The sequence below is a fragment of the Cloeon dipterum genome, chromosome 2 (genome assembly GCF_949628265.1).
Source record: "Cloeon dipterum chromosome 2, ieCloDipt1.1, whole genome shotgun sequence".
Lineage (NCBI taxonomy): Eukaryota > Metazoa > Arthropoda > Insecta > Ephemeroptera > Baetidae > Cloeon > Cloeon dipterum.
Genome location: NC_088787.1, coordinates 35,277,340 through 35,300,766, shown reverse-complemented (window position 1 = coordinate 35,300,766; position 23,427 = coordinate 35,277,340). Strand labels below are relative to the sequence as shown.

The window sequence follows — 23,427 nt, the reverse complement described above, 5'->3', positions numbered from 1 at the left end:
ATTATCGATTACAAACAGTAGTTTTGAGTTTACTTCGCTGCCAGGACAGCAACAAGCACTGAAATGTCATCTTCGAATGTTTAATTTTCTTCATTTGCGTTGAACATCAAATTTTTGACCTTTATTTAGTACATAAGCAGGTACTTATAACCGCTGCGAATAGAGAACTTCCAGGGTGCGTTTGCTTTTGTAATAGAAATATACAAAATTCTACAAAAAATCGAAATTTAATTTGGACACGAGCTGCAATTTATCAAAAGACTGTACAAAATAATCCACAATAATCTAAATTTAACTGTGACTTGGATTCAGTTAATTTAATTTAACGGATAATAGATGAGTAGCACAATTACCAGTAGGATATACTAGAAACATCTTTAAGATTTCACATTAGAAACTAACTTTGTTAAATAATTTTAATTAGCAAAGACAAACGGCACGAGTGCAATATATTGATCAAGGCCAAAACTATTCAATCAGTTTTTCTTTTGATTAGCCGCCCGACGGAACACGTCCAACAAGACTTGACTCTTGCTCTCATCAGACTCCAAATTGTCCACGACACGAAGCAAATTCTCCCTGCAATATTTAAAGCAGAAATCGCACAAGCCCTGCATCCAAAAAGTAAAAATATTATTCAAATTCAGAGAAATTTTGAAACTTTAATCTAACCTTAGCTCCGAAGAGAATTGCCTTCTCGTAAATAGCAGCAGCGTTTTCCTCTGTCAGACCAGATTTGAGAATCGTTTCACACTCCTCCATCAGACCAGTCACCAGATAGAAGTGGGCTATGGCGTAAATTTCTGCAAAATTGATTTTAAAAATTAGTCTTCGAATAAATATGAAATTAATTTTATACCAAGGGCAAGTTCAGGCGTGAAATCAACATCATCCGTGTAGAAGTACTTGAGGAACGCGTAGAAGGCGTTGTAGCTGTACTTCTCAACGATCTGCTCCCTAAAAAATAAAATCAAATGAATTAAAATGATTAATAAAACCAGAGCCTTTCATACTTTTTGGAACTGTCCTCCCAATCACCAAGGAACAAATTCTTGAACACGTCGCTTCCCAAGATTAAGATAATCTTGTGCACGTGGATTTTCTTCCCTTCGACAATGAATGTAATGTCAGCTGTTTCCTGATATGAGAAAAAAGATAAAGGAAATTTTTCTGAATCAACAAAAATCAACACTTCTGGAAAACGCTTGATTACCGGGTCTTTCCTCTTAATCTCATCCTTCGCAATATTACATGGAAATCGCTTGTAGATCACAGGAGGAGAGGAAACAGCGTAAACGTCGTCAAATGACGAGAGTGAAGTGAGCATTGGATTCAAATCAAATGAACCTACAGTGAATTTAAGATGTTACGTAACAATTAGAGCATTGAAAGTAACTTCATATATGATATAATTTATACCATTGCAACTGCCCCAAATGTAAACTTGGTTCTTTTCATTGATTGCAGCGCATGGGTGGCTCTCGTAATGAGTGGCAGCAATATCTTTAACCCTGTAATAAAAGATTAATTTTCTAGTTGCTCTAAATAAAATCCTGGGTTATTGTTGGTCTCACCTTCCCATCATTTTTGAAATAATGAATGGTCTTTCGAGCCCATTCTGTCCAGACTCGCTGATGCTGAATACACCCCATGAGTAAGTTTCTCCAACGTTAGATAAAGCAAGAGTGAAACAGAGTCCACATGCGATTTTGGAAATCACTATTCCTTTCAAGCCGATCACCTTGCAGGGACTGCATTCATGTTCTGAAGTTGAAGACAAGCTCAACATGTCACCCCGGTTGAAACCCCAAGCACAAATCTTGAACAATAAGGACAGATTTTATTAGAAGAGCTTGTAGGAAATTTAAATTGCTATATAATTATTAATATAAAGCCAACAAAAATTTCAAAATAATTTAAATGCTAGCAATGATTCATTTGATAATCATAGTCTGAAGTACATATTTAAAACTTTTTCATTATTAGTTTAAGTCCTGATTTTCAAATAATAGCATTATTATTCTCAACGGCCTCGTAATTGCTGTGGTTTACACAAATAAATTAATACCTTTCCTGAATGTAGGAGTGCAATAGAAGAGAAGGCTTGGCATGCAACTGAGGTTACAATTTTCCCATCCAGCAGTCCGCCAACCCTCTGTGGAAGCCAGTGGTCGTTTGTGGTTCCCAAACCTAATTGGCCATAATTGTTTCGACCGAAAGCATATACCTGATTTATGGAAGCAGAATAAATTGGATTATCTATAAAATAATTTTAACTTCATCACCTCTCCCTCTGAAGTCAAAGCTAGTGTATGATCACTGCCACAAGCCACTTGGACAACCTTTTTGTGCTCAAGCAATCCTGAAATTTTGGTGGGCACTTTGGTGTATTGTTTGATTCCTAATCCAAGCTGTCCAAAATCATTTTCTCCCCAAGAGAATGCGGAACCAGATCCAGAAATGGCGAAAATAAAAATTCGCAATTCGCTGAATTCGCTGCTATCGTCATCAAGGATGACACCATATTCAAACCCTGCACCATATTATTTGAGTTTTGCATGATCAAAATTCTTAAAAATCAACAGTTGTTAATAATTGACAAGTAAATAATGTATACCTTCGATTCTTTGCCCACACAAATTTTCAATGCGCTTGAGCTCATTCACTTTAAATTCGACGCCAGTTCCAAGACATCCATCTTGATTTTCTCCAAAGGCAAGCACCTCATCGTTTTCGAGGACAATAATTACATTTCCTCCGTTTTTGCCTGAAAACGAGGAAAATGATTAGGGAAACCAACAATGTTTAAATCACTTAGCTTATCCCTTATTCCAATCGGTTATAAGAAATCAGAATTTCAAACAGATACAAAATAAATACATACACGAGAATTACGATGGAAAAATTAGATTTCGTTACCAAAAACGATTGCAGTTCGAATTTCACTCATCTGAAAACCAAAATTGGCCCACTTCACTAGCAATTTTGACATAGCGAACAAGAGATTTTGATCTGGACAAAAAATTTTATGCACGCACTGGCACGCCACGCACGCACGAGTCGAGGGTCTCTTCCCACTTCCCAATTCAGAATTCAGAATCCACGCAGGCAAGCAATGCAATATTTCAAGCATCCACGGGTCCACGCCTTCCTCCACTCAACTGTTTTTCACAGTAATTTAAAATAATATAGAGTAGAAATTTGAGAGCTCTCTACAGTAATGTATAATAAACGTTGATGCGATAGTGCTGCCAGCAAATACAAAAATAAAATTTTTAAATCAACAGGATAAGTACCAGAAGTCAATATAGACGGCAGCACAATACATGCGAATACGCCCTCTACTCTCTACTTTGTAAGGGATAGCAAAAAAGTGATCAGAAGTTGCCTCGCTTCGTCGTTCGTCGCTTCAGCGCTAGCGCTTCACTCGCTTGTCGTGCAGACGTGCATATGTGCATCGTGCGTGCGTCTAATATTTTGCTTTTTGGTCGAAATCTTGGATCATCCTTGGTTCGTCATGTCCAAATTGCTAGAGAAGTGGGCCAATTTTGGCTATCAGAAAAGTGAGATTCGAACTACAATCGTTTTCGGTAACAAAATCTAATATTATTATCGTAATTCACGGTGTATTAAATTTATTTTGTATCTATATTGTTACAAGTTCTGATTTTGCATTGTGACCGATTGGAAGGGAGAAGTTATATTTAAACGTTATTTGTTTCTATACTATCATTTTCCTCATTTGCAGGCTCAAACGGAGGAAACGTAATTATTGTGCTCAAAAATGATGAAGTGCTCGCTTTTGGAAAAAACCAAAATGGTTGCCTTGGGGCTGGCGTCGAAGGTGAAGTCAAAAAACTCAATCGCATTGAGAATTTGTGTGGGCAAAAAATCGAAGGTATGTATACATTTTATTTGTGAATGATTATTTGTTGATTTTTAAGAATTTTAATCATACCACTCTAATAATATGATGAAGGGATTGAATATGGTGTCATCTGTAATGGCGGTAGCTACTGCACTTTTGCTATTTCTGGATCTGGTTCCGTATTCTCTTGGGGAGAAAATGATTTTGGACAGCTTGGATTAGGAACCAAAGAGTACACCTAAGTGCCCACCAAAATTGCAGGTTCTTTAGAGCAGAAAAGGGTTGTCCAAGTGGCCTGTGGCGGTAAACATACACTAGCTTTGACTTCAGAGGGAGAAGTGAAATTAAAATTATTTTGTAGATAATCCAATTTATTCTGTTTCCATAAATCAGGTTTACGCTTTCGGTCAAAACAATTATGGTCAATTAGGTTTGGGAACCACAAACGTTCACTGGCTTCCACAGAGGGTTGGCGGACTGCTGGATGGGAAAATTATAGCCTCAGTCGCATGCCAAAAATTATCTTCATTTGCACTCTTACAATCAGGAAAGGTATTTACTTCCGTAAGCCATCGGAATTACTAGGTCATTGAAAATAGAAAAGCTTTATTTAGGATTTTAGGACTTAAACTTAAACTAATCTAAGTATTTTAATACCTAATTGAACTGATTCTGAATCGAATTTTCGCTTGCATTTAAAAATTATTTTAAGCAACAATTTATCTTTGTTTGCATAACATATACAACTGTCTATTGCAATTTAAATTTCCTATATGCTTCTCTAATAATATCTCTGTATTGTTAAAGGTTTGCACTTGGGGTGACAACCGAGATGGCAGGTTAGGCTCATCTTCAACTTCAGAGGATGAACGTAGTCCCTGCAAGGTGCTCGGCCTGAAAGGAGTCGTGATTTTCCAAATCGTTTGTGGACCATATATCACTCTAGCTTTATCTAACGATGGTAAAATCTACTCATGGGGACTTATCTTCAAACTCCAGCAGGAAAAGGAAACTTATCGGCTCAAGAGACTATCCATTATTTCAACAGCAGCGATGGGAAGGTGAGACCTGTCTTGGATTATTTGTTTTAGAGCAACTAGAAAATTAAATCTTTTCACTCAGGGTTAAAGACATTGCTGCCACTCAATACGAAAGCCACCCATGCGCTGCTATCACTGAAGAAAACAAGGTTTACATTTGGGGCAGGTGTAATGGTATGAATTTTGTTCGATGAAATGTTAATTAACAGTTCTTAAATTTTAACTGCAGGCCAAATTGTTCTGAAACCAACCCTCACTTCCTTCTTGACATTTGACGATGTGTTTGCTGTTGCCACTCCTCCAATGACCTACCAGCGATTTCCATTGCAAAATACTAAGGATGAGATTAAGAGGAAAGGCCCAATCATGAAGCGTTTTCCAGAAGTGTTTGACAAACCTGTGAGATATCTATTCACTCTCCTAGAAAAATTCCTTCATCCTTTTCATTTCAGGAAACTGCTGACTTTGCATTCATTGTCGGGGGCAAGAAAATCCACGCGCACAAGATTATTTTGGTCTTGGGCAGCGACGTGTTCAAGAATTTGTTCCTAGGTGATTGGAAGGACAGTTGCCAAAAGTATTTAGGTTATAGTTTAATTTTATCGTGCTTATATGTTTTGGAAATTCTATCAGGGAGCAGATCATCGAGGATCACAGCTACGGTGCATTTTACGTGTTCCTCAAGTATTTCTACACGGATGAAGTCAATTTTACTTCTGAACTTGCACTTGGTATTAACTTAATTTCGCATATATTTGGATAATTATTTTTAAAATGATTTGTGCAGAAGTTTACGCCCTAGCCCGCTTTTATCTGGTGACGGATCTGATGAACGAGTGCGAAAAGATTCTCAAATCAGGCCTGACAATGCAAAACGCTGCTGCTGTGTACGAGAAAGCAACTTTGCTGGGAGCTAAGGTGAGATCAATGTTTCAAAATAATCCCGATAGATTTAACACTTTAATTTTTTATTAAGGACCTTTGTGAGTTTTGCATTAAATTTTGCAAGAAGCGTTGGGTTGATGTCGTAGACAATTTGGAGTCTGATGACTGCAAGACGGAAGTCGTCATGGAAGTGTTTCGTTGGTTGGCTGCAGGAAAGAAAAACTAATGGAATAGTTTTTCTTAGATTTATTGCGCACATGCGTAGATAGGCTATTATGCTGTAATGTTTTTTAAAGCGAATTTCAAATAATAAAAAATCTTATAAAATTTAAGATTAACTTAAGTTTAACTAACATACTTCCTATATAGTTAATTAATCAATTCTCTGATGGCATGCAGCAGTCAGGCGCGAACTAAAAGAGAAAACTCGCCCTTGTGTTCAAGTGTGAGTAATATTATCGTGCGTGTATTCTGTATTGGGCTCCTTTGGGGCGAATAACTGCGTCTAGAATGCTGATTTTTACGGAGCATTCAATATTATTGTTTTGCTCTCTTCTCTCGTGACTTGAAAAGTATATATTATGGCCAATTCTGAAAGCGCTTTTGTGTGTTTCGATTGCTCGCTTTCGCATTATTACGTTTTCACTGCTACATTTTTTTGCTTATTAGTCAATCATCTTACGAGATTTTAGTCTTGAGAATTGTTAACAATCTTCAATTAATTAATATTTTATATTGTATTGGTTCGGCCATTTGTTCTAATAATTTCTGGTTGTTTCATCAATTATATTTAAATAAAGCCGAAACTGCTATTATCTTGTTTCCCTACATGCTTCGCATTTTTCTGGCATCGCTGTAATAAAATTTTCAGATTTTCACTACCATTTATCTGAGCACTCTCTCATTCTCGCTATATTGTGTTCCCTAACCATGCAGGCAGGGTAATAAAATTATTTATCAAATCGAATTGATGGCATCATTAAATCAATTCTGATAATGGTTCGTTCGGCTCATAAATGCCAAGCCTGACACCTCCAATTGATGAACCTCGCCATATTATTGCTTTGATTAAAATTCGTGGTAATTCGAAAAATGGTCCAACTTTAAAAAATGTACCGAGGGGCATCCGGAAACCAATTTTTCGTTTTTTTACGTTTTTCACACGAAGTAATACTAAAAAATTTAAATCGCCTTCATAATTATACAATGCAACCCAGCTAGTGCCCAGCTCACTGTCAGAAATCAAGCGGCTGTGAAGAATGAAGAATTAAAATTTGGAGTTTCATGATATAGCAACATAATCCGCGCGGTTAAAGAATCGGAAACTCATTAGTTTTTGTCAACGCTTCCGCACCAGTGCTAATGCTAATAGTTGCACGCGCAGTCGCGCAGTATTGTTGCTAGTGCTGCCACGATAAATATCTTGACTTGACGACTTGAGTAAAAGAGATTAATCAGCTGGGTGGGTGTGTCCTGTTGGTAACTTTGCTTGACCCTGGAGAGGAAACTGAGACTGCAGAAATTCTTAATAATATTTTTGTCTTGACATAAATCTTTGATCATCCTTGTTCGGGATGTCTAAATTACTAGAGAAGTGGGCCAATTTTGGTTATCAGAAGAGTGAGATTCGAACTGCAATCGTTTTCGGTAAGAAAATCGAGAAGATTTCTGTCGTAATTCGTCACATATTTTCATTCTGAATCTTATTGTATCTTTTGTTTGAATTGCTGTATCTTATAACCGATTGGAAGGGATACGTGAATTAAACATTGCTTGTTTCTACTATCATTTTTTCCTCATTTTCAGGCAAAAACGGAGAAAATGTAATTATTGTCCTGGCAAATGATGAGGTGTTTGCCTTTGGAAAAAATAAAAGAGGGTGTCTTGGAGTAGGCAACCTAGATGAAGTGGATGAGCTTAAGCGCATTGAGAATTTGTGTGGGCAAGGAATCGAAGGTATGTATAAATTTTATGTATAAAAATGTATGTAGATTTTTAACTATGTAAAACTCTAACATAATGGTGCAGGGTTGGAATGTGGCATCTTTGACCGAGATAAATTCCACATGTTGGCAATTTCTGGATCTGGTTCTGTATTCTCTTGGGGAAATAATGGCAGTGGACAGCTTGGATTAGGAACCAAAGAATGCACCGAAGTGCCCACCAAAATTTCAGGTTGTCTAGAGCACAAAAAGGTTGTCCAAGTGGCTTGTGGCGGTTATCATACACTAACTTTGACGTCAGAGGGAGAGGTGAAATCAATAGCGTTGTATAAATATTGTTTAAAATTCTTAAATTTTCATATTAACAGGTATACGCATTCGGTTGTAATGCCTATGGCCAATTAGGTTTGGGGTCCAAAGACAACCAACTGCTTCCACAGAGGGTTGGCGGACTCCTGGACGGGATTATTGTAGCCTCAGTTGCATGCCAAAAATACTCTTCTTTTGCACTCCTACAATCAGGAAAGGTATTTATTTCCGTAAACCCTCAGAATTGCGAGGTCATTGAAAACAATTATGGTTTATTTTGAAAATTATTTGGACTTTAACCAATCAATATTATGTAATCAAAATATTATTACTCTTATTTGGACATGATTCTGAAATAAAACAACTCTTGCATTTCAACTATTGGTTTGTCTGCATTAATTATTTTCTAGCAATTCAAATTTCCTACAAGCTTCTAATATTCTCTCTTTTAATATTTCAAGATTTGCGCTTGGGGTTACAACCGAGATTGCTTCTTGGGCTCATCTTCAACGTCAGAACATGAATGCAGTCCCTGTAAGGTGATCGGCTTGGAAGGAGTCGTGATTTCCCAAATTGTTTGCGCAGACTTTTTCATTCTCGCTTTATCGGACGACGGAAAAATTTACTCTTGGGGAGTAATCTACAACAGCCATTCAGAGAAGAGAATTTGGCTCAATAGACCTACCATTATTACAACAGAGATGGGAAGGTGAGGTATATTTGTCTTTGAGCAACTATAGATAACTAATCTTTTTTACACAGAGTCAAGGACATTGCTGCCACTCATTATGGGAGCCACCCGAGCGCTGCAATCACTGAAGACGACAAGGTTTACATTTGGGGCAATTGCAATGGTATAGATTTAGTTCATTCACATGCTTTGATTGCATTAATTAAATTCAATGTAGGTCAATTGGTTTTGAAACCAATCGTCACTTCGTTTTCGTCATTTGACGAAGTTTTCGCTACTGCCTCTCCTTCTGTAACCTACCAGCGATTTCCAATGAAAATTACGGAGGATGAGAGTAAAAGAAAATGCCCCATAAGCAAGCGTTTTCCAGAAGTGTTTGACAACCCTGTAAGACTTCTGGTTACTCTAGTAGAAAGTATCCGTAATCTTTTTTCTTGTTACAGGAAACAGCTGACTTTGCGTTCATTGTCGAAGGGAAGAAAATCCACGTGCACAAGATTATTTTGATCCTGGTCAGCGACGTGTTCAAGAATTTGTTTTTGGGCGATTGGAAGGACAGTTGTCAAAAGTATTGGAACCGTCGTTGTTATTTAATCGTTTTTATTTCCGTGATTTTCTTTCAGGGAGCTGATAGTCGAGGATCACAGCTACGACGCCTTCTACGCGTTCCTCAAGTACTTCTACACTGGGAAAGTCAATTTCACAGCTGAACTTGCTCTAGGTACACTATTCATTTCGCATTTATGGAGACTAATTTTCTATATAATTTAATTTTTCAGATGTTTACACCGTAGCCCGCTTTTATCTGGTGACTGATCTGATGGAGGTGTGCAAAAAGATACTCAAATCCGGCCTGACATTGCAAAACGCTTCATTTTTATACGAGAAAGCAACTTTGCTGGGAGCTAAGGTATGAGATCAAAATAATCCTGGTAGTTTTAACACATTTTATGTTTTGGATTAAAGGACCTGTGTGAGGTCTGCGTGAAATTTTGCGAGAAGCGTTGGGTTGATGTCATGGACAATTTTGAGTCTGATGATCGCAAGAGAGAAGTCGTTATGGAAGTGTTTCGTTGGTTTGCTGCTGGAAAGAAAAACTAATGGAATAGTTTTTCTTTGATCTATTGCGCTCATGCGTAGGCTATTATGCTGTAATGTTTTTGTCTCGCGAATCTGAGACAACGTCAGAGATGTAGTCAATTGTTAAAAAACAAAATTATATGATAAAAATATGATGTCTTGTACAATTTTGAGTCTGATGAGAGCACAAATGAATCCTTTTTGGTAGTTTTCCGTCGGGCGGCAAGTTAAAAGAAAATCTGATAATAGTTTCTCATTGAACAATTGCGCTCATGCAGTTTGTCTTACTAACTTAAAATATATAATAAAATTTGCTTATAATTTGAAAAAGTCGTTAGAGATGTTTTATAATATTTCCTATTTAATTGAGCTACTCATCTATTTATGCAATATATAATAGGGAATATAGAAAATTAAAACAAAATAGGACTTTCAAATAAATATTACAACATTAAGAAGAACATTTGGGAAATGTTTCAAAATATTAGTCAAGAAGAAGAGCAATACCAATATATTTTTCAAATTTTTATTGCTCATTAGGGCATCTTAGTGTGTAGTGCAACTATAGCAGTGTGGCGCCACGAAAGTTAACCAGATAGAAGAGACAGTTAACGCTGCGATAGCAGAACTCTCTTGTCGTGTCGTCTCGTGTGTGTTTGCGCAACATGCGTGCTACATAATTTTCGTCTTTATCAAAATCGCCAAAAATAATGTCCAAATTGCTAAGGAGGAAGTGGGCCTACTTTGGTTATCAGGAGAAAGAGATTCGAACTGCAATCGTTTTCGGTATGAAAATCGAATTAAATTAACGTATTAATTTTGAATCTTTTTATTTGGATTTCTCATATACAACAATGATTTTAACGTATTTCATGTTTCAATTATAATTTTTAGGCTCTCAAGCCGAAAATGTAATTATTGTCCTGGAAAATGATGAGGTGCTTGCTTTCGGAGAAAATATAAATGGGTGTCTTGGAACCGGCGATGAAGACGAAGTGGATGATGAGCTCAAGCGCATTGAAATTTTGTGTGGGCAAGGAATTCAAGGTAATAATTAATGACATGTAAATATATCCCTGTTTTTTTTTTAATTTTGGATAATGGTACAGGGTTTGAATATAGTGTCGCCTTTGTTGGCGATTGTGAAGGACAATTTTTCTCCCTTTTCGCCATCTCAAGATCCGGTTCCGTGTTCTCTTGGGGAGAAAATAAAAATGGACAGCTTGGATTAGGAACCACAAAATATACCAAAGTGCCCACAAAAATTTCAGGCTCTCTAAAAGAGAAAAAGGTTGTCCAAGTGGCCTCTGGCGGTTTACATACGCTGGCTTTGACTTCAGGGGGAGAGGTGAAATTATTTTTGTAAATATAATCCCATTTTATTCATTTTCCGCAAATCAGGTACACGCTTTCGGTCTGAATAGTGCAGGTCAATTAGGTTTGGGGACCTCAGGAGACATCCAATTGCTTCCACGAAAGGTTGGCGGACTGCTGGACGGGAAAATTGCAACCTCAGTTGCATGCCAAAAATACTCTTCTTTTGCGCTCCTGATGCAATCAGGAGAGGTATTTAATTTATTTCCATAATAACCGTCACAATTTCGAGATAAGACTTTTTCGATTCTTAGGATAATTATAATTTAATATATTTTTAGACTTTTAAGTGTGATAATTTTTGATTTCATTTTAATTGTTTTCTAGCTATTAAAATAAACTTAATAATTTTCTAATAGCTTTTGTTAATTAATATAATAATCTGAATTTTGTTAAAGATTATCGCTTGGGGTGCCAACACAAATGGCATGTTGGGCGTATCTTCAACTTTAAGCAAGGAATGTAGTCCCTGCCAGGTGATCGACCTAGAAGTCGTGATTTCCCAAATCGTTTGTGGACCCTTTTTCACTCTCGCTTTATCTGACGACGGAAAAATTTACTCATGGGGAGAAAATCATAGAGGCCAGTTGGGAAATGGGACTACCCAGTTTGTCAAGAGTCCAACCATGATTTCAACAAAGATCGGAAGGTGAGACAAAAAGCTGTGGTGTATATATTTGTTTTTGCGTAAACTATCTTTTTTACACAAAGGGTTAGAGAAATTGCTGCCACTCATTACTGGGGCCACCCATGCGCTGCAATCACTCAGGAAAACAAGGTTTATATTTGGGCCGATTACAATTCTTGTATATGAATTTAGATAAATGAAAAATTTCCTAAATCACCACTTCAAATTAATTGTAGGCAGAGTTGATTTGAAACCAGTGCTCACTTCCTACTCGTCATTTGACGAAGTTTTCGCTGTTGCCAATCCTCCATTGATCTACCGACGTTTTCAATTGAAATTGGTGGAAGATCAGAGCAAGGCGAAAGGCCTGAGAGTAATTGAGCGTCTAAGGAAAGCGTTTGACAATCCTGTGAGAGTTTTGCTATTCATTTGCAGAGAATGTTCTATTTCTTGTTTCAGGAAACTGCTGACTTTGCATTTATTGTCGAGGGGAAGAAAATCCACGTTCACAAGACTATCTTGACTATCAGCAGCGACTTGTTCCAGGATCTGTTTCTGGCGGGTGATTGGGAGGACAGTTACCAGAAGTATTCAAACGGTTGGTTTATTTTTTTCATATATTTACGCTTTGATTTTCTTTCAGGGAAAAGATCATTGAGGATCACAGCTACGACGCTTTCTACGCGTTCCTAAAATATTTCTACACTGATGAAGTTGATTTCACGCCTGACCTTGCTCTTGGTAAAAATTAATTTCACGTTTAGATAGAGAATTTTACATTTTAAATACTATTTTCCAGATGTTTACTCCTTGGCCCACGTTTTTCGGGTGGCTGATCTGAAGGACGAGTGCAAAAAGATTCTCAAATCAGGTCTTAACAGTGCAAAATGAATTCCACGAGAGGGCAAATGAGCATTAAGTATATATAATAGATCAGTCAAATTTTTAACAAAATAATTGTTTGATTTTTGAACGTAGGACTGGAGTGAAATTTGGAAGAACAATTCGCGTTACATATTGGAGAAACAATTAATTTGATTATGATGGCCAGGACATCAAAGTGTTTAGTTTGAACAAATGAGCGGAAAATTCATGGATTAATAAAATTATATACACTGTTTATTTGTACATAATTTCCCATTTAAATTTCGAGATAACCCTAGATTTTAACCAGGGAAAAATTAATTTCACAACCTTTGGAAAACTATCCCTCATTTAAATGTTTAAAAAAAATCACAAATCAGTAATTTATTACCGCAAGAAACACGAAAGAATTTTCAATCTGAAATAATTAAAGCCGCGCTCTCTCTCTTTGAAGTCACGCTGGAAGTTTGTCTAGTATTCCTGGTCGCCGATGAATTGCGTCAGCCTGGTGATCGCGTCCACCGTCGGCTCCAGCGCCAATAGTGGCTCCTCCACATCAGAATCCTCTGCGAAAATACGAAAGTTAACCACTAACTCATTCAAAGGGCGAAAAATCAAACCTGTTTCAACTACGGACTGCTCCGAGAAGAGGTCGAAAGGCTGCTCCCTGATGCTCGTGCACTCAACGCAGCCTAATTCTACCAAAATCTGAAAATAAAATTTATCATCTCATAAAATTCGTGAAATCGAAACTCACCTCGACGAGTTCCTGGAGTTGGAAGGTCTGCAGGGCCGGTGCGAACCTTTCCGAGAGGGCTGCCAGGGTGGATCCAGGGCTGCCGACGAGGAAGGTGAGCACGCCGCCGAGGAAGCGGCCCAGCGGCTTGCGGTTCAGGGCGCCGTCCACCTTGAGCCAGGGTCGCACCGCGATTGACGCCTCGTCCGCCTCCTGCGCCGAGTCGATCAGCCAGGGCGAAGAGAAGGACGCCAGCACCAGCTGCGCATGCGCCACGCCCGTCCGCACCAGCACGCCGAGCGAACGCAGCCGCTGCACGTGCGTCTCGACGCTCACGCCGCCCCCAACGAAGCGGAATTTCGACTGGAAATACGGGAAATTGTGAAATTCTTTGTTCATTCACGGTTTTTCATATAATTGTCTGTTTTTCTGACAGCAAAATAAAAAACGAAATTGAAAAAAATGAAGATAATTAATTTCAAATTAACTATGTTGAAAAGAAAGGAATTTCTTTTGATATACCTTGAGCTCGTGGTAGGGAACGCCAATTTCCCTGGCGTCTGCGATCGTTTGGATGATTTTGGTCGCGTTCTCGAGGTCCGCCTCGCTGGCTCCGAGCTCTCTGTACTCCTGCAGCACCACCTTCATGCTTGGACAGCGTCTGTTCACCAAGGCACTCCTGTAAACGTCCACAAGGAAAATATAGAAAAATCAGCAAACTCGATTTAAGGAAAAACTGAAGAAATTTCGGAAACTGACCTTTCGAGCTTGTCGATGAGAGGTTCGGCGTCGTCAGGGTGGGGCAGCGGGGCGTCGGTGCGGAGGCAGTGGACGGGCGAGGGCGAAATGGTCAGCCGGGCCCTGCGGTCGCGCTTCTCGTTGACGCTGCGCGAGTCCTGCAAGCGGTCGCGCGTCGCGTAGAACGCAAGCCGCGCCTCCACGTTCTCGCGCACCACGCGCTCCTTGTCGGTCAGGCTGCTCTCGTCGATGACGTTGACGACGGCCACGTCATCGTCATCGTCCTCCTCGTCCGAGAAACACACGTCCGACCGCCGGATCACCGTGCTCTCCATGCGAGGTCTTTTCGCCGCAATCTCGTCGCTTTCTGACTCTAAATTTTAATTTAAAAATGGAAACATTAAATTTTGATGGAAACTTTTATTTAATAATCAACTCCAAACCACATTTTTAAGTTCCAATCGATTTCTGAGGGTGGAAATAGGCAGTATAAATAATTATTTCGGTCGAAAACTGTTTTGGGACGCGCGCAAAGCAAAACGCACGTTGCTTTGGCGCGCAAAGCGTTTGAATTTTTAGGTCGCTACTGCGCATGCGTCACCCCTCTGACGTCACAGCCATGCTTCGTGCTTGGCAGTTGGCATTGGCAGCTGAGAGAGCTATGGCGTCAGAAGGATGGCGCATGCGCAGTAGAGACCAAAAGATTCAAACGTTTTGCGCGCCAAAGCAACGTGCGTTTTGCTTTGCGCCTTTGATTGTACGTCTTAACACATTTTTAATCGGAAAAATTATTTATTCCACCTCTTTCAACCCTCAGGAATCACCTGGAACATACGAAAATGTGATTTCAGTTTACAAATTCTAAAATTAATGTTTTTTTAAGCGAAAAAGACGAACATGCCAGGTTGGAGACCTTTAACAAATTTGAAATTCGTTGTCAAAAAATCCTGACTATTAGCAAATCCTCCCCCAGACCTTAGGGTTGGGGGTAGAAACGTACCATGAGACATTTTTAAAAGATTTTTCAGAGCTGCCAACAGTTGGCGCCAGTGTGGCTCCGAAATGAAACGAATTTAAAATAAAAAATGGTGTAAACTTGACTTTATACCTTTGTAGTCCATCAATTTTTTCTGGCACGCGTCGATCAGCTGGTAGGCCTTGGTGAGAGCGTCCTTCTCCCGCTGGGCGGTGTCGGGCTCAAACTCGAGTTTCACGTCCTGACTAGAAATGTCGATGCTTGTCGTGATATAACCGGCGGCCAAACCCTCGAACAAAACGGCCACCGGGCCACCAACGACCTTCGGCACTTGGATCGTCGCCTCGGAATTTTCCTCCAGACTTTTCAGCATCGGCCGTGCCTCCTTTAAAAGTGAATTACAAAATGCCATTTGAAGATTCTTTCAGTAACGTATTTTTTTATTAAAACTGACCTGAAACACCTCGAAGGGCACCTTGGACTGCAGTTTGAAGTAGAAGTGTGCCGAGAAGAGGAAAGGAGTGGCCGAAATCGGCAGCACGTTGGACTTTTCGGCCCGTTTGTTTATCACCACGGTGCCGGCCTGGCGCGCCCACTTCAGGGCCTGGCGCAGAACCTCGTCAGGGAACTGCTGGAACGCGTGCAGCAGCAGCGTCGAGTATTTTTCACGCTCTGGTCTCAGCTCAATCGAACTCTGCAACATTGGAATCCAACAATTAATGAAAATTTAAAGAGAGATTAAAATTATGTGGCTTATGTTACACTCCTCACTGCGCATTAGCAGGAATTAATTTAATTAATCCAACTGCTCATGTAAAAATTCAAACTATTGCTCTTTATGGTCCTTTAAAATTAACATTTGAGCCCGAAAATTATCCAAACGCCAACAATTATTTGAGAAATGCTTAAGAAAACTAAAAAAATGTTCCGCGCATGCGCAGAAGGCGATTTATAGTTAATTTAAGAGCAATATCCTTGGTAAGACAAACGGTACTCACGAAGAGCAGGGTAATGGCTGTGAAGAGGCGGATTTGGTCTACGTTTGTGGGTTGCGCGATTTTTTTGCTGTTCATCACGGAATTCAGGGCAGAGCTCTCCTGGAACCTGGCATGGTACTCTTCGAGCGTGTCTGGCAAGATGATTTTCGACTCATAGTTGTTAGAAGTCAAGTCTTTGTCTTTGAGCATCAGCACCAAGTCTTCGAAGAGCTTGGAAGTGGCGTCACTGTGTTTTAACACGCTGTCGCCCTTCAGCTGCTTGGTGAAACTCTGAAAAAAAAAATTGTTGCAATCCAAATACTAATTAGGCTTTTTCAAACTCACAGCAATTCTGGCGTTGATTTTGGGACAACGATGAGCCTCCTCGACGTACATGCAGACCTGCGACCTGCAGGTCTCCAACTTGTTGAACATATTTTTCATCCTGCGAACGCACTTCATGGCGTCTTTCTTCGCCGCCCTCAGGGACAGTTTGTGCATCACTTTTGCCACGTCGCCCATCGGCACCTTCACTTTCACTGGCACCGCATCTGAAGACAGGAACATCATGGCCGCCTTGCACAGCAGCAGCACACTGTCCTCCTCAGGACTCCACTTGGTGCGGCTGAAACGCGTCGGAGAGAAAGGTCAAATCTAATTACGAAACAAAAGAATACTCACAAGCCTCTGACAGCAGAGGCGACCTTGCGCTGCCTGGCCTTCAGGATGGTCTGCTTGAGCACCTTGCGGGCGATGCGCTTCCTGATTCCGAATCTGGGCTTGGCACCGGCGTTGGCAGGGTTGGCGCTGACGCTCTTTCCGCTCGGCTTGACCTCGATTCTCTGCACGCCCACCTTTTTGCCGACCTTGCCCTTCTTCAGGGTTTGCACGACGAGCCGCAGGTCCTTGGGCAGGATGCCGGCGTTCCAGTTGCGCTTCATGAAGCTGAAGAGAGCCGAGTCAAGGCCGCCGGCGCCCAGCTGGTCGCCAGGCAAAATGCCCACGTCCAACTTCGGCGCATCCTCCGCTTGCCGAATGACGCACGCCTCTAAAAGGATCTAAAAAAACATTTTTTTGTGTGAGGAAATTTTAAATAGCATGGAATTTGATTTTATTTTTTTTTTTTAGAAAAATAATCAGTTTTCCAAAGACGCAAAGATTTTAATTCCCTGATTTCTGTCATATTTTAATTCATTTCATTAAAATAAAATAATACTAAATAGTTTTGGCGTTATAATAAAAGATTTTCTGACTCTAACCAGTTAATTATTTGTCCTCGGAAAGTAAATTATTATTTTATTACCTCAAAATTATTTGAAATCACAGAGATAATCTATTTAAACCGGAAATAAATTCACAAAAATTGCCAACTCTTCAGAAATTAATTATTAATAATAAAAGCATAAAGCAAAATTTAATTATTTGGTAATTTAATTTGAGGTTTTTTACTCACTGGCTTGTGGTCGACGCACTCAACGTTGATCTCCTCTGTTTCGTTGGTCAAGCGCATTCCCAGGTTTGTGGTCATGCAGATGTGATGCAGGTCAATCCAGTAGGCCTCCACGTCAGCAAGGCTCTTGAAATGGTGCATGTGCCGAGCGTAGCTAATCGACGAGTCAACCTAAAATAAAAAAATTCAGAGTGTCACATCAACAATCGTAGCGTGTTTTAAAATTTTGTATTAAAAAGAGAAAATTTGGATAGCTTTTGAATGCAGTCATAAAGCCTTTTCCGATCACTTATGAAAAATTAATCTGTCTATTCTGCACTAGGAAATTAAATTAAAATTTAAAACAGTTTCAGCCTTATTAAATAATTAAAAACCTGGCAGTATCTGTTGGGGCTGGGCGTGGTGTCGATGAGGACGGCGTTGGTGTTGACGAAGATGAACTGCTGGTCCTTGTTCTTCTGCCTCATGGGCCCGAACTGGACGAGGCCGACGTAGCACATCTTCAGCACGGCGTCGAATATGGAATAGACGAATTTCCTGCTCTGGCCGATGATATCGGCTCGCATCTGGCTGGGCAAATGGCCGAGCAGGTAGTTGCGGCGCACAGGGTCGGCCAGGTAATCCTCCAGCCCGGGAACCACGTGCCGCAGCCGCACCAGCCGCACGAACACGGACAGCGGCACGCGCACGATCACGTCGGCCAGCAGCGCCCAGCCGCGCGGCCAACCCGAGTGCTTCGGCAGCGGAGACAGGAAGGTCCGGTAGTCCATCGCCTCCGAGCGGAAGATTTTCGGACACGCAGGGGCCAGGTACACGTTCTGCGCCTCGAACGCCTCTCGCACGGCTGTTTGGTCCTAATTTGAAAGTCGAAGAATTAAACTTAAGGTTGGAAATTTGTCAAGAAATAATTTTACTCACCAAATTTGCGTCTCCAGAGTAGTCGTAGGTGAGGTAGAAGAGCAGTTGGTGCATCAGTCTGAGCCGGACGAAGCGGGTGGCGTATCCGTACTTGTTCTTCTTGTTGATCTCCAGCATCTTGTTAAACTTGTCCTTGATGCATTCCAGGTAAGCCAGGCTTACGGGCGACGTGTCCAGCAGGTGCGGCGGTAAGAGATCCTTGTCGTCCACCTCTTTGGGCGCGTAACGCAGCTTGGCCTGCGCGATTTCACTCTGGATCAACGAATTATCTAAAATAAAAATAATAAAATTGGCTCTCCACGTCAAATAAATTCACAAAAATGGACGCTGACCTGGGTCGATATCCTTCGAGCACAAAAAGGTCAACTTTTTCACGCCAGAGTTGATTGGAATGTCGACCTTGTACAAATTGACGCAGTTGGCCAGGTTCATTCTCGAGATCATGCGGAACAGACTGCGCCTGTCCATCGTGTACTTGTAGCCCTCCTTCGCTTCCTCCTCGCAAATCACCTGAAAAAAGAAGGGAATAACAGAAGGGACAGATTTAATTTTGAAATAATACCTTGAGCGGCAAGGTCAAGTCTGAGATGATTTTGTTCTTCAAAACCAAACCCAGAATTATGTTGACTCTCTTGAGCGTCCGGCAAGAAATCCCAGTCGAGTCATCGATCGGCTCAGACTCCCTGAAAATAAAATTAAAACGTATCACACCGAAAATAAAAATAACTGCTAAAATTCAAATCACGTTTCTTTCTCGTCGATGGTGGTGTCAGCGTCCTCGACCGCCTCAGGTTCGGCCATGCAGACGTCCTCATTTGCGGAGATGTCGAGGGCCTGCTCGTACAGATTCTTGAGAACGCAATGCTGCGGCGCTTTGCTGTCGCTGTGCGCCAGGTTTTCCAGCAGTTTCGCACTTCCGGTCAAGGATATAAACTTTTCCTTTTCTAAACCCAGTTCGTAGTCGTTACCCTGAAGGTGTATCGCCGTGTAACGAGTCGTTCGCTGCCGCCCCATGTCCTGAAGACGAATTAATTTTAATTTTTTTTTTTATTCCAGAAGGCTATGTAACAAACCTGCATATGGACAGAGATGAATCCCTCCTTGGTCAGCTGTCTGCAGATGGCTCTGCTGTCGAGCTTGCTGAGGCCGAGGGTGTCTCCGATCTGCCTCTGCGTCAGGCCCTCGACTCCCGCGACCTCCGTGGCTTGGTACGCCTGGTACAGCAGCGTTCGGTCCAGGGTCTGCTTCGAGAGGTCGAGCACGCCTGGTTTTAGGTAAATTTAATTGAGGTTGAAGGTTAATTTTAATTTTAGTTAACCTGCGAATTCTTGGTCCTCGTCGTCACTGTCGTCGCCCTCGGGTTTCACCTCTTCCAGGGTGTCCCTCTGCAGTACGATCAACTTGACGACCTTTTCCACGCCTGATTTGTTGAAGGTTTCCTTTTCGGGAATCATCGGGTACATTTCTCTGAACGAAATGATCTGGAAATTTTAAATATTATTGAGCTGACATGTTCTTTAATGTGAAAATTGAAATTTGGCGCCTTAAGGAATCCCACAGCAGCCATGTTTTCTTGTCTTGGAATTGTCATAAATAATTTTAACTAAAAATTGATCAATTCTTAAGAGAAAAAATTAAAATTAAATTTCCCGCCAAATGAAAATTCTCTTTTAAGTCCTTTAAAGTCAGTATTTTCGCCCACCTGAGCAGTGACGACTCCGTTCGACTGCATGGAGGCCATGAGCTTCTTGAACGGGAGCGGCTCCATTTCGAGCGCCACCCTGAGATCGGTGTAGATCATCCTGCGAGTCGGCGCAGCCTGCAGGGTGTGCAGCACCCTCTCCTGACGCACGGTCATGTTGGACTTGAAGGGCGTGTGGAACCTGGATAACTGGAATAGGTACGTGCGGCACATGGTAACCGTGCCCTTCAGTATGTGCAGCTGCTTTGTGATGATGCCCTTCTTCAGCAGCTTGCTCCGCATGTAGAACATGTTCCGAGGGTCCGACTTCATCCGTTCCTGAGGTCAGAAGGTAAAGCATGTAGAGAGGTTATTCAGGGCAGCTTTTATTCATTTTAATTTAAATTGAATAATATTTAAAATGTCAATGGGGAGTCAGTTTGATTTTATTTTCGCCACCACGGCGCAGGAATTTTCAAAATGGCGTCTGCTAGGGTCTTATCAATCTGAAAAACGTCAATGATTCAATATTTAAAATTTTCTAATGTCTCCAGAAATCAATTGCGTATGCTAAAGAGTGGAAATTTAGACCAGACGCTTAAAGTGGCCATATTTGTGCGGTAAATTCCCAACAGGTCCTTATAAAAAATTACCTGTAAGCTTCCAGAGCCGTAAGAATAGACTCCAAAGTGTCTACCTCTGCCGATGCACTCGAGCATGCAGTAGGGCAGGATGGTCATGTCGTTCCAAACTAAATGCGAGCCGAAGAGGGCTTTCACCCGCTGCTCTTGACTGGCAACGATCACCAGACTGTTGCCATACCTTGAAAATTGATGTTATACCAAAAACTCAGACATTAAATCAATAATACTTTTCATTGCATTGTGTCAAAGTCAACAAATCAAATTCCGAGCGTTGGAGTCGTCTTCTGGATTTGAAGGTGCTGCAGGAGCCTCTGATATTCTCCAAGTCGACGATGCTGAAGGGATACAGCGCGTTCTATCCCAGAAATTGATAAAAAAATACATTTAAAATAATTAAAATTTTATAAACCATTTGTTGCATGATGGCGCTAAGGGTCTCCTCGGCATCGAGTGGTTCCTTCAAGTCCAGCTTGGGGAGGTGCATGTCCGGCCGCGGTTCTTGCAGCTTAAAGAACTCGACATTCTTCAACGTTTGGATTTTCCGCCAAAGGAATTCCCGCATCGGCTCATCCACCACCATCGGAGCCGCTTTGCGGCTCTCCAGACGCACCCACAGGGCTGGAAAATTTTTTGCAGAGCGTGGTGAATTTTTTCACATGCCGGATTTCGCGGGTGTACCTTGAAGTGTGATGCCATCCAGGCCTTCCAGGGCGATTTCCTCCATCAAAACAGCCATGTAGTTCACCGTCATGATGGCGGATTGGGGGTTTTCAGTCGGGAAACTCGAAATTTCAGCCGAAATCAGGCATTATCCGACTCGGTAACTTGGCATGGCTTTGTTTATGTTTTGGTTTTGAGAACTGTCGGTATCGGTACTGATCAGTACTGATCGGTACTGAAACCGGTTTAAAAACACTACCAACACAAGCCAAAAATTAAATTCGCCGTAAAAATGAATGAGAAGATTAATTTTTAATGCAAAAAGTAATGAAAGAAACTGCAAAAGAAGTCTTTTTCTAATGTTTTTCAAGAATTTAATATTATATTTTGTACCGGTTATTTTCAGAAAAAGTTCTTTACAAGGCTACGCCGTACGCCGCCTTATAGTTTTGCCAGAAATGATGGTAGAAACCGGTATATTTTGGAAGAATTCGAAGGCAACAGAGCCAAAAAAACAGATAGTTTAAATTTTAATCATAAAAACCACCAATTTAAAATAGTTTTAAATTAAATTTAAGCAATATAACACTAAAAAGTAGATATTTCACGATTTTAATTCAGATAAACCGGTTGTTCATCGGTGATGATTCATCTGCCACGCCCCCTTGTCTAGAAATTTCGTGCATACTTATCCCGCTTATCCCTAATCGTGAATCGTGAGCGACGTGAGCTGTTTAATCACAAAAGAACGCTTCAAAGCCGGTGTTGGACCTCAAAATTGAATTTCTAGCGTTTGCACTTGCTTGTTACCACTTTTTACCGATCTTTGCTGAAACATGTCTGCTGTGGAGGTGAGAGAAAAGGCGGATATGATTTAAAATGACTAATTTTCCTTATAAATCAGCTGAATGCCGACCTCGCCGAGTTGAAGTCTCACTTGGAGAAGGCGGAGAGGCCGCGTGTGAAGACCCTCTTGAACTTCGAAATCCGCAAAGTCGAGGCGGAGCTGCTGAAATTCAACAAAGAAGACACAAACCCGACAGAAGCACAGACGCAAACCAAACCTGTTGTGCCGCAGGTTTCCAAAAACTATGAAGTGAAACTGCAGAATTACGGTACGATTTTTTGTTCACTGTTATGTAAGACTGAAACTGTAAACTCTTCCCTCCGGCAGCTTGGGACCAAAGCGATAATCTGGTCAAACTCTTCGTGACGCTGCCGGGCGTGCAGAATCTTCCTCAGGACCAAATCCAGGCCACCGCGGGCGGCAGGTGCGTGAAAATTCTCGATAAACACCAGAAAAATCTCATTAACGAGGGTTAAAAACCAGGTCTATCGAGCTGAGGGTGTCAGGGCTGGAGAACAAAGACTACGTGCTGCACATCAACAATCTGCTGGAGCCAATTGGCGAGTGTTCGAGCAAAATAAAGAAGGACATGGTGGTGGTGAGCATGAAAAAGCGCTCCATGGGCAGCCACTGGTCGCACATCACCGAGGTGGAAAAGCGAGCGGCCGACGCCAAGGTCTCAAAGACGAAAATGGACTCGTCCGACTCGGCCGACCCCACCGCCGGCCTCATGGGCATGATGAAGCAGATGTACGAGGACGGCGACGACGACATGAAGCGCATGATCGCCAAGGCTTGGACGGAGGGCCGCAGCAAGAGCCCGGACATGGGCCCGGACTTCAACCTCTGAGAAAATTAAAATAATAATAATAAAAAAAATGAAGAACACAGATCACCTTGTCGTGTTGACTGATGCATAATAAGAATAATTATTCCATCAATAGAGTGAAAATGGAGTTTTAGTAAATTTTGCGTGCATATTGCACCTTTATCAAATACTCATCCATGAAAAAATATCATAAAAATCGATTTGGTGAATTAAAATGTTTAATTCTTTTAACATAGAAGTAGTTAGACAAATACAAACACAGATACTAATTTAGACCTGGGATTCTAGT

General features: G+C 41.0%; 6 protein-coding genes across 6 annotated transcripts; 4 read left to right on the top strand and 2 right to left on the bottom strand.

The window, feature by feature from the left end:
- Positions 1–263: 263 nt before the first annotated feature.
- Positions 264–3,163, bottom strand: LOC135937581 (RCC1 and BTB domain-containing protein 1-like). The gene is made up of 11 exons (XM_065480738.1): positions 2,920–3,163; positions 2,618–2,767; positions 2,286–2,533; positions 2,069–2,227; positions 1,575–1,819; positions 1,420–1,511; positions 1,181–1,347; positions 1,014–1,138; positions 860–957; positions 673–803; positions 264–611 (listed from the first exon to the last, which is right to left on the bottom strand). The coding sequence occupies exons 1-11, from the start codon at positions 3,131–3,133 to the stop codon at positions 477–479; spliced, it is 1,764 nt and encodes a 587-aa protein (XP_065336810.1). The 5' UTR covers positions 3,134–3,163; the 3' UTR covers positions 264–476.
- A 280-nt stretch (positions 3,164–3,443) lies between these two features.
- LOC135936839 (RCC1 and BTB domain-containing protein 1-like) lies at positions 3,444–6,088 on the top strand. The gene is made up of 10 exons (XM_065479813.1): positions 3,444–3,590; positions 3,749–3,898; positions 3,980–4,420; positions 4,676–4,929; positions 4,991–5,082; positions 5,138–5,307; positions 5,361–5,485; positions 5,542–5,639; positions 5,696–5,826; positions 5,885–6,088. The coding sequence occupies exons 4-10, from the start codon at positions 4,922–4,924 to the stop codon at positions 6,017–6,019; spliced, it is 759 nt and encodes a 252-aa protein (XP_065335885.1). The 5' UTR covers positions 3,444–3,590; positions 3,749–3,898; positions 3,980–4,420; positions 4,676–4,921; the 3' UTR covers positions 6,020–6,088.
- Positions 6,089–7,277: 1,189 nt separating this feature from the next.
- Positions 7,278–10,098, top strand: LOC135937147 (RCC1 and BTB domain-containing protein 2-like). Its single transcript, XM_065480236.1, has 11 exons — positions 7,278–7,440; positions 7,600–7,749; positions 7,822–8,045; positions 8,105–8,263; positions 8,507–8,754; positions 8,808–8,899; positions 8,954–9,123; positions 9,180–9,304; positions 9,360–9,457; positions 9,516–9,646; positions 9,703–10,098. Exons 1-11 carry the CDS (start codon positions 7,368–7,370, stop codon positions 9,835–9,837), a joined length of 1,605 nt encoding a protein of 534 aa, XP_065336308.1. The 5' UTR covers positions 7,278–7,367; the 3' UTR covers positions 9,838–10,098.
- A 428-nt stretch (positions 10,099–10,526) lies between these two features.
- Positions 10,527–12,709, top strand: LOC135937580 (RCC1 and BTB domain-containing protein 1-like). The gene is made up of 9 exons (XM_065480737.1): positions 10,527–10,602; positions 10,711–10,863; positions 10,926–11,164; positions 11,589–11,839; positions 11,902–11,996; positions 12,055–12,227; positions 12,278–12,405; positions 12,462–12,559; positions 12,618–12,709. The coding sequence occupies exons 1-9, from the start codon at positions 10,527–10,529 to the stop codon at positions 12,707–12,709; spliced, it is 1,305 nt and encodes a 434-aa protein (XP_065336809.1).
- A 206-nt stretch (positions 12,710–12,915) lies between these two features.
- On the bottom strand, positions 12,916–21,645 carry LOC135935625 (general transcription factor 3C polypeptide 1). Its single transcript, XM_065478098.1, has 23 exons — positions 21,481–21,645; positions 21,212–21,420; positions 21,030–21,157; positions 20,812–20,980; positions 20,180–20,497; positions 19,796–19,958; positions 19,551–19,741; positions 19,223–19,494; positions 19,040–19,160; positions 18,810–18,987; positions 18,478–18,746; positions 17,934–18,413; positions 17,563–17,730; positions 16,791–17,167; positions 16,455–16,734; positions 16,131–16,400; positions 15,587–15,826; positions 15,265–15,517; positions 14,178–14,529; positions 13,941–14,097; positions 13,440–13,781; positions 13,303–13,390; positions 12,916–13,248 (listed from the first exon to the last, which is right to left on the bottom strand). Exons 1-23 carry the CDS (start codon positions 21,551–21,553, stop codon positions 13,154–13,156), a joined length of 5,193 nt encoding a protein of 1,730 aa, XP_065334170.1. The 5' UTR covers positions 21,554–21,645; the 3' UTR covers positions 12,916–13,153.
- A 507-nt stretch (positions 21,646–22,152) lies between these two features.
- LOC135935628 (calcyclin-binding protein) lies at positions 22,153–23,169 on the top strand. Its single transcript, XM_065478100.1, has 4 exons — positions 22,153–22,313; positions 22,367–22,577; positions 22,637–22,733; positions 22,793–23,169. The coding sequence occupies exons 1-4, from the start codon at positions 22,299–22,301 to the stop codon at positions 23,157–23,159; spliced, it is 690 nt and encodes a 229-aa protein (XP_065334172.1). The 5' UTR covers positions 22,153–22,298; the 3' UTR covers positions 23,160–23,169.
- The last annotated feature ends 258 nt before the right edge of the window (positions 23,170–23,427 follow it).

Excerpts from the sequence above, each read along its gene's own strand:
- LOC135937581 (XM_065480738.1), bottom strand. The coding sequence starts at position 3,133 with ATGCTTGAAATATTGCATTGCTTGCCTGCGTGGATTCTGAATTCTGAA. Across the intron at positions 804-859 it reads CACGCCTGAACTTGCCCTTG|AAATTTACGCCATAGCCCAC; the intron begins GTATAAAATTAA and ends TCAATTTTGCAG. Across the intron at positions 612-672 it reads CAATTCTCTTCGGAGCTAAG|GGCTTGTGCGATTTCTGCTT; the intron begins GTTAGATTAAAG and ends TTTTGGATGCAG.
- LOC135936839 (XM_065479813.1), top strand. Across the intron at positions 5,486-5,541 it reads TGGAAGGACAGTTGCCAAAA|GGAGCAGATCATCGAGGATC; the intron begins GTATTTAGGTTA and ends AAATTCTATCAG. Across the intron at positions 5,640-5,695 it reads TACTTCTGAACTTGCACTTG|AAGTTTACGCCCTAGCCCGC; the intron begins GTATTAACTTAA and ends TGATTTGTGCAG.
- LOC135937147 (XM_065480236.1), top strand. The coding sequence starts at position 7,368 with ATGTCTAAATTACTAGAGAAGTGGGCCAATTTTGGTTATCAGAAGAGT. Across the intron at positions 8,264-8,506 it reads CACTCCTACAATCAGGAAAG|ATTTGCGCTTGGGGTTACAA; the intron begins GTATTTATTTCC and ends TAATATTTCAAG. Across the intron at positions 9,647-9,702 it reads CAACTTTGCTGGGAGCTAAG|GACCTGTGTGAGGTCTGCGT; the intron begins GTATGAGATCAA and ends TTTGGATTAAAG.
- LOC135937580 (XM_065480737.1), top strand. The coding sequence starts at position 10,527 with ATGTCCAAATTGCTAAGGAGGAAGTGGGCCTACTTTGGTTATCAGGAG. Across the intron at positions 10,864-10,925 it reads GTGTGGGCAAGGAATTCAAG|GGTTTGAATATAGTGTCGCC; the intron begins GTAATAATTAAT and ends ATAATGGTACAG. Across the intron at positions 11,165-11,588 it reads CTTTGACTTCAGGGGGAGAG|ATTATCGCTTGGGGTGCCAA; the intron begins GTGAAATTATTT and ends ATTTTGTTAAAG.
- LOC135935625 (XM_065478098.1), bottom strand. The coding sequence starts at position 21,553 with ATGACGGTGAACTACATGGCTGTTTTGATGGAGGAAATCGCCCTGGAA. Across the intron at positions 21,421-21,480 it reads GGATGGCATCACACTTCAAG|CCCTGTGGGTGCGTCTGGAG; the intron begins GTACACCCGCGA and ends AAAATTTTCCAG. Across the intron at positions 15,827-16,130 it reads CAGCCATTACCCTGCTCTTC|AGTTCGATTGAGCTGAGACC; the intron begins GTGAGTACCGTT and ends CCAATGTTGCAG.
- LOC135935628 (XM_065478100.1), top strand. Across the intron at positions 22,578-22,636 it reads AGTGAAACTGCAGAATTACG|CTTGGGACCAAAGCGATAAT; the intron begins GTACGATTTTTT and ends TCCCTCCGGCAG. Across the intron at positions 22,734-22,792 it reads CAGGCCACCGCGGGCGGCAG|GTCTATCGAGCTGAGGGTGT; the intron begins GTGCGTGAAAAT and ends GTTAAAAACCAG.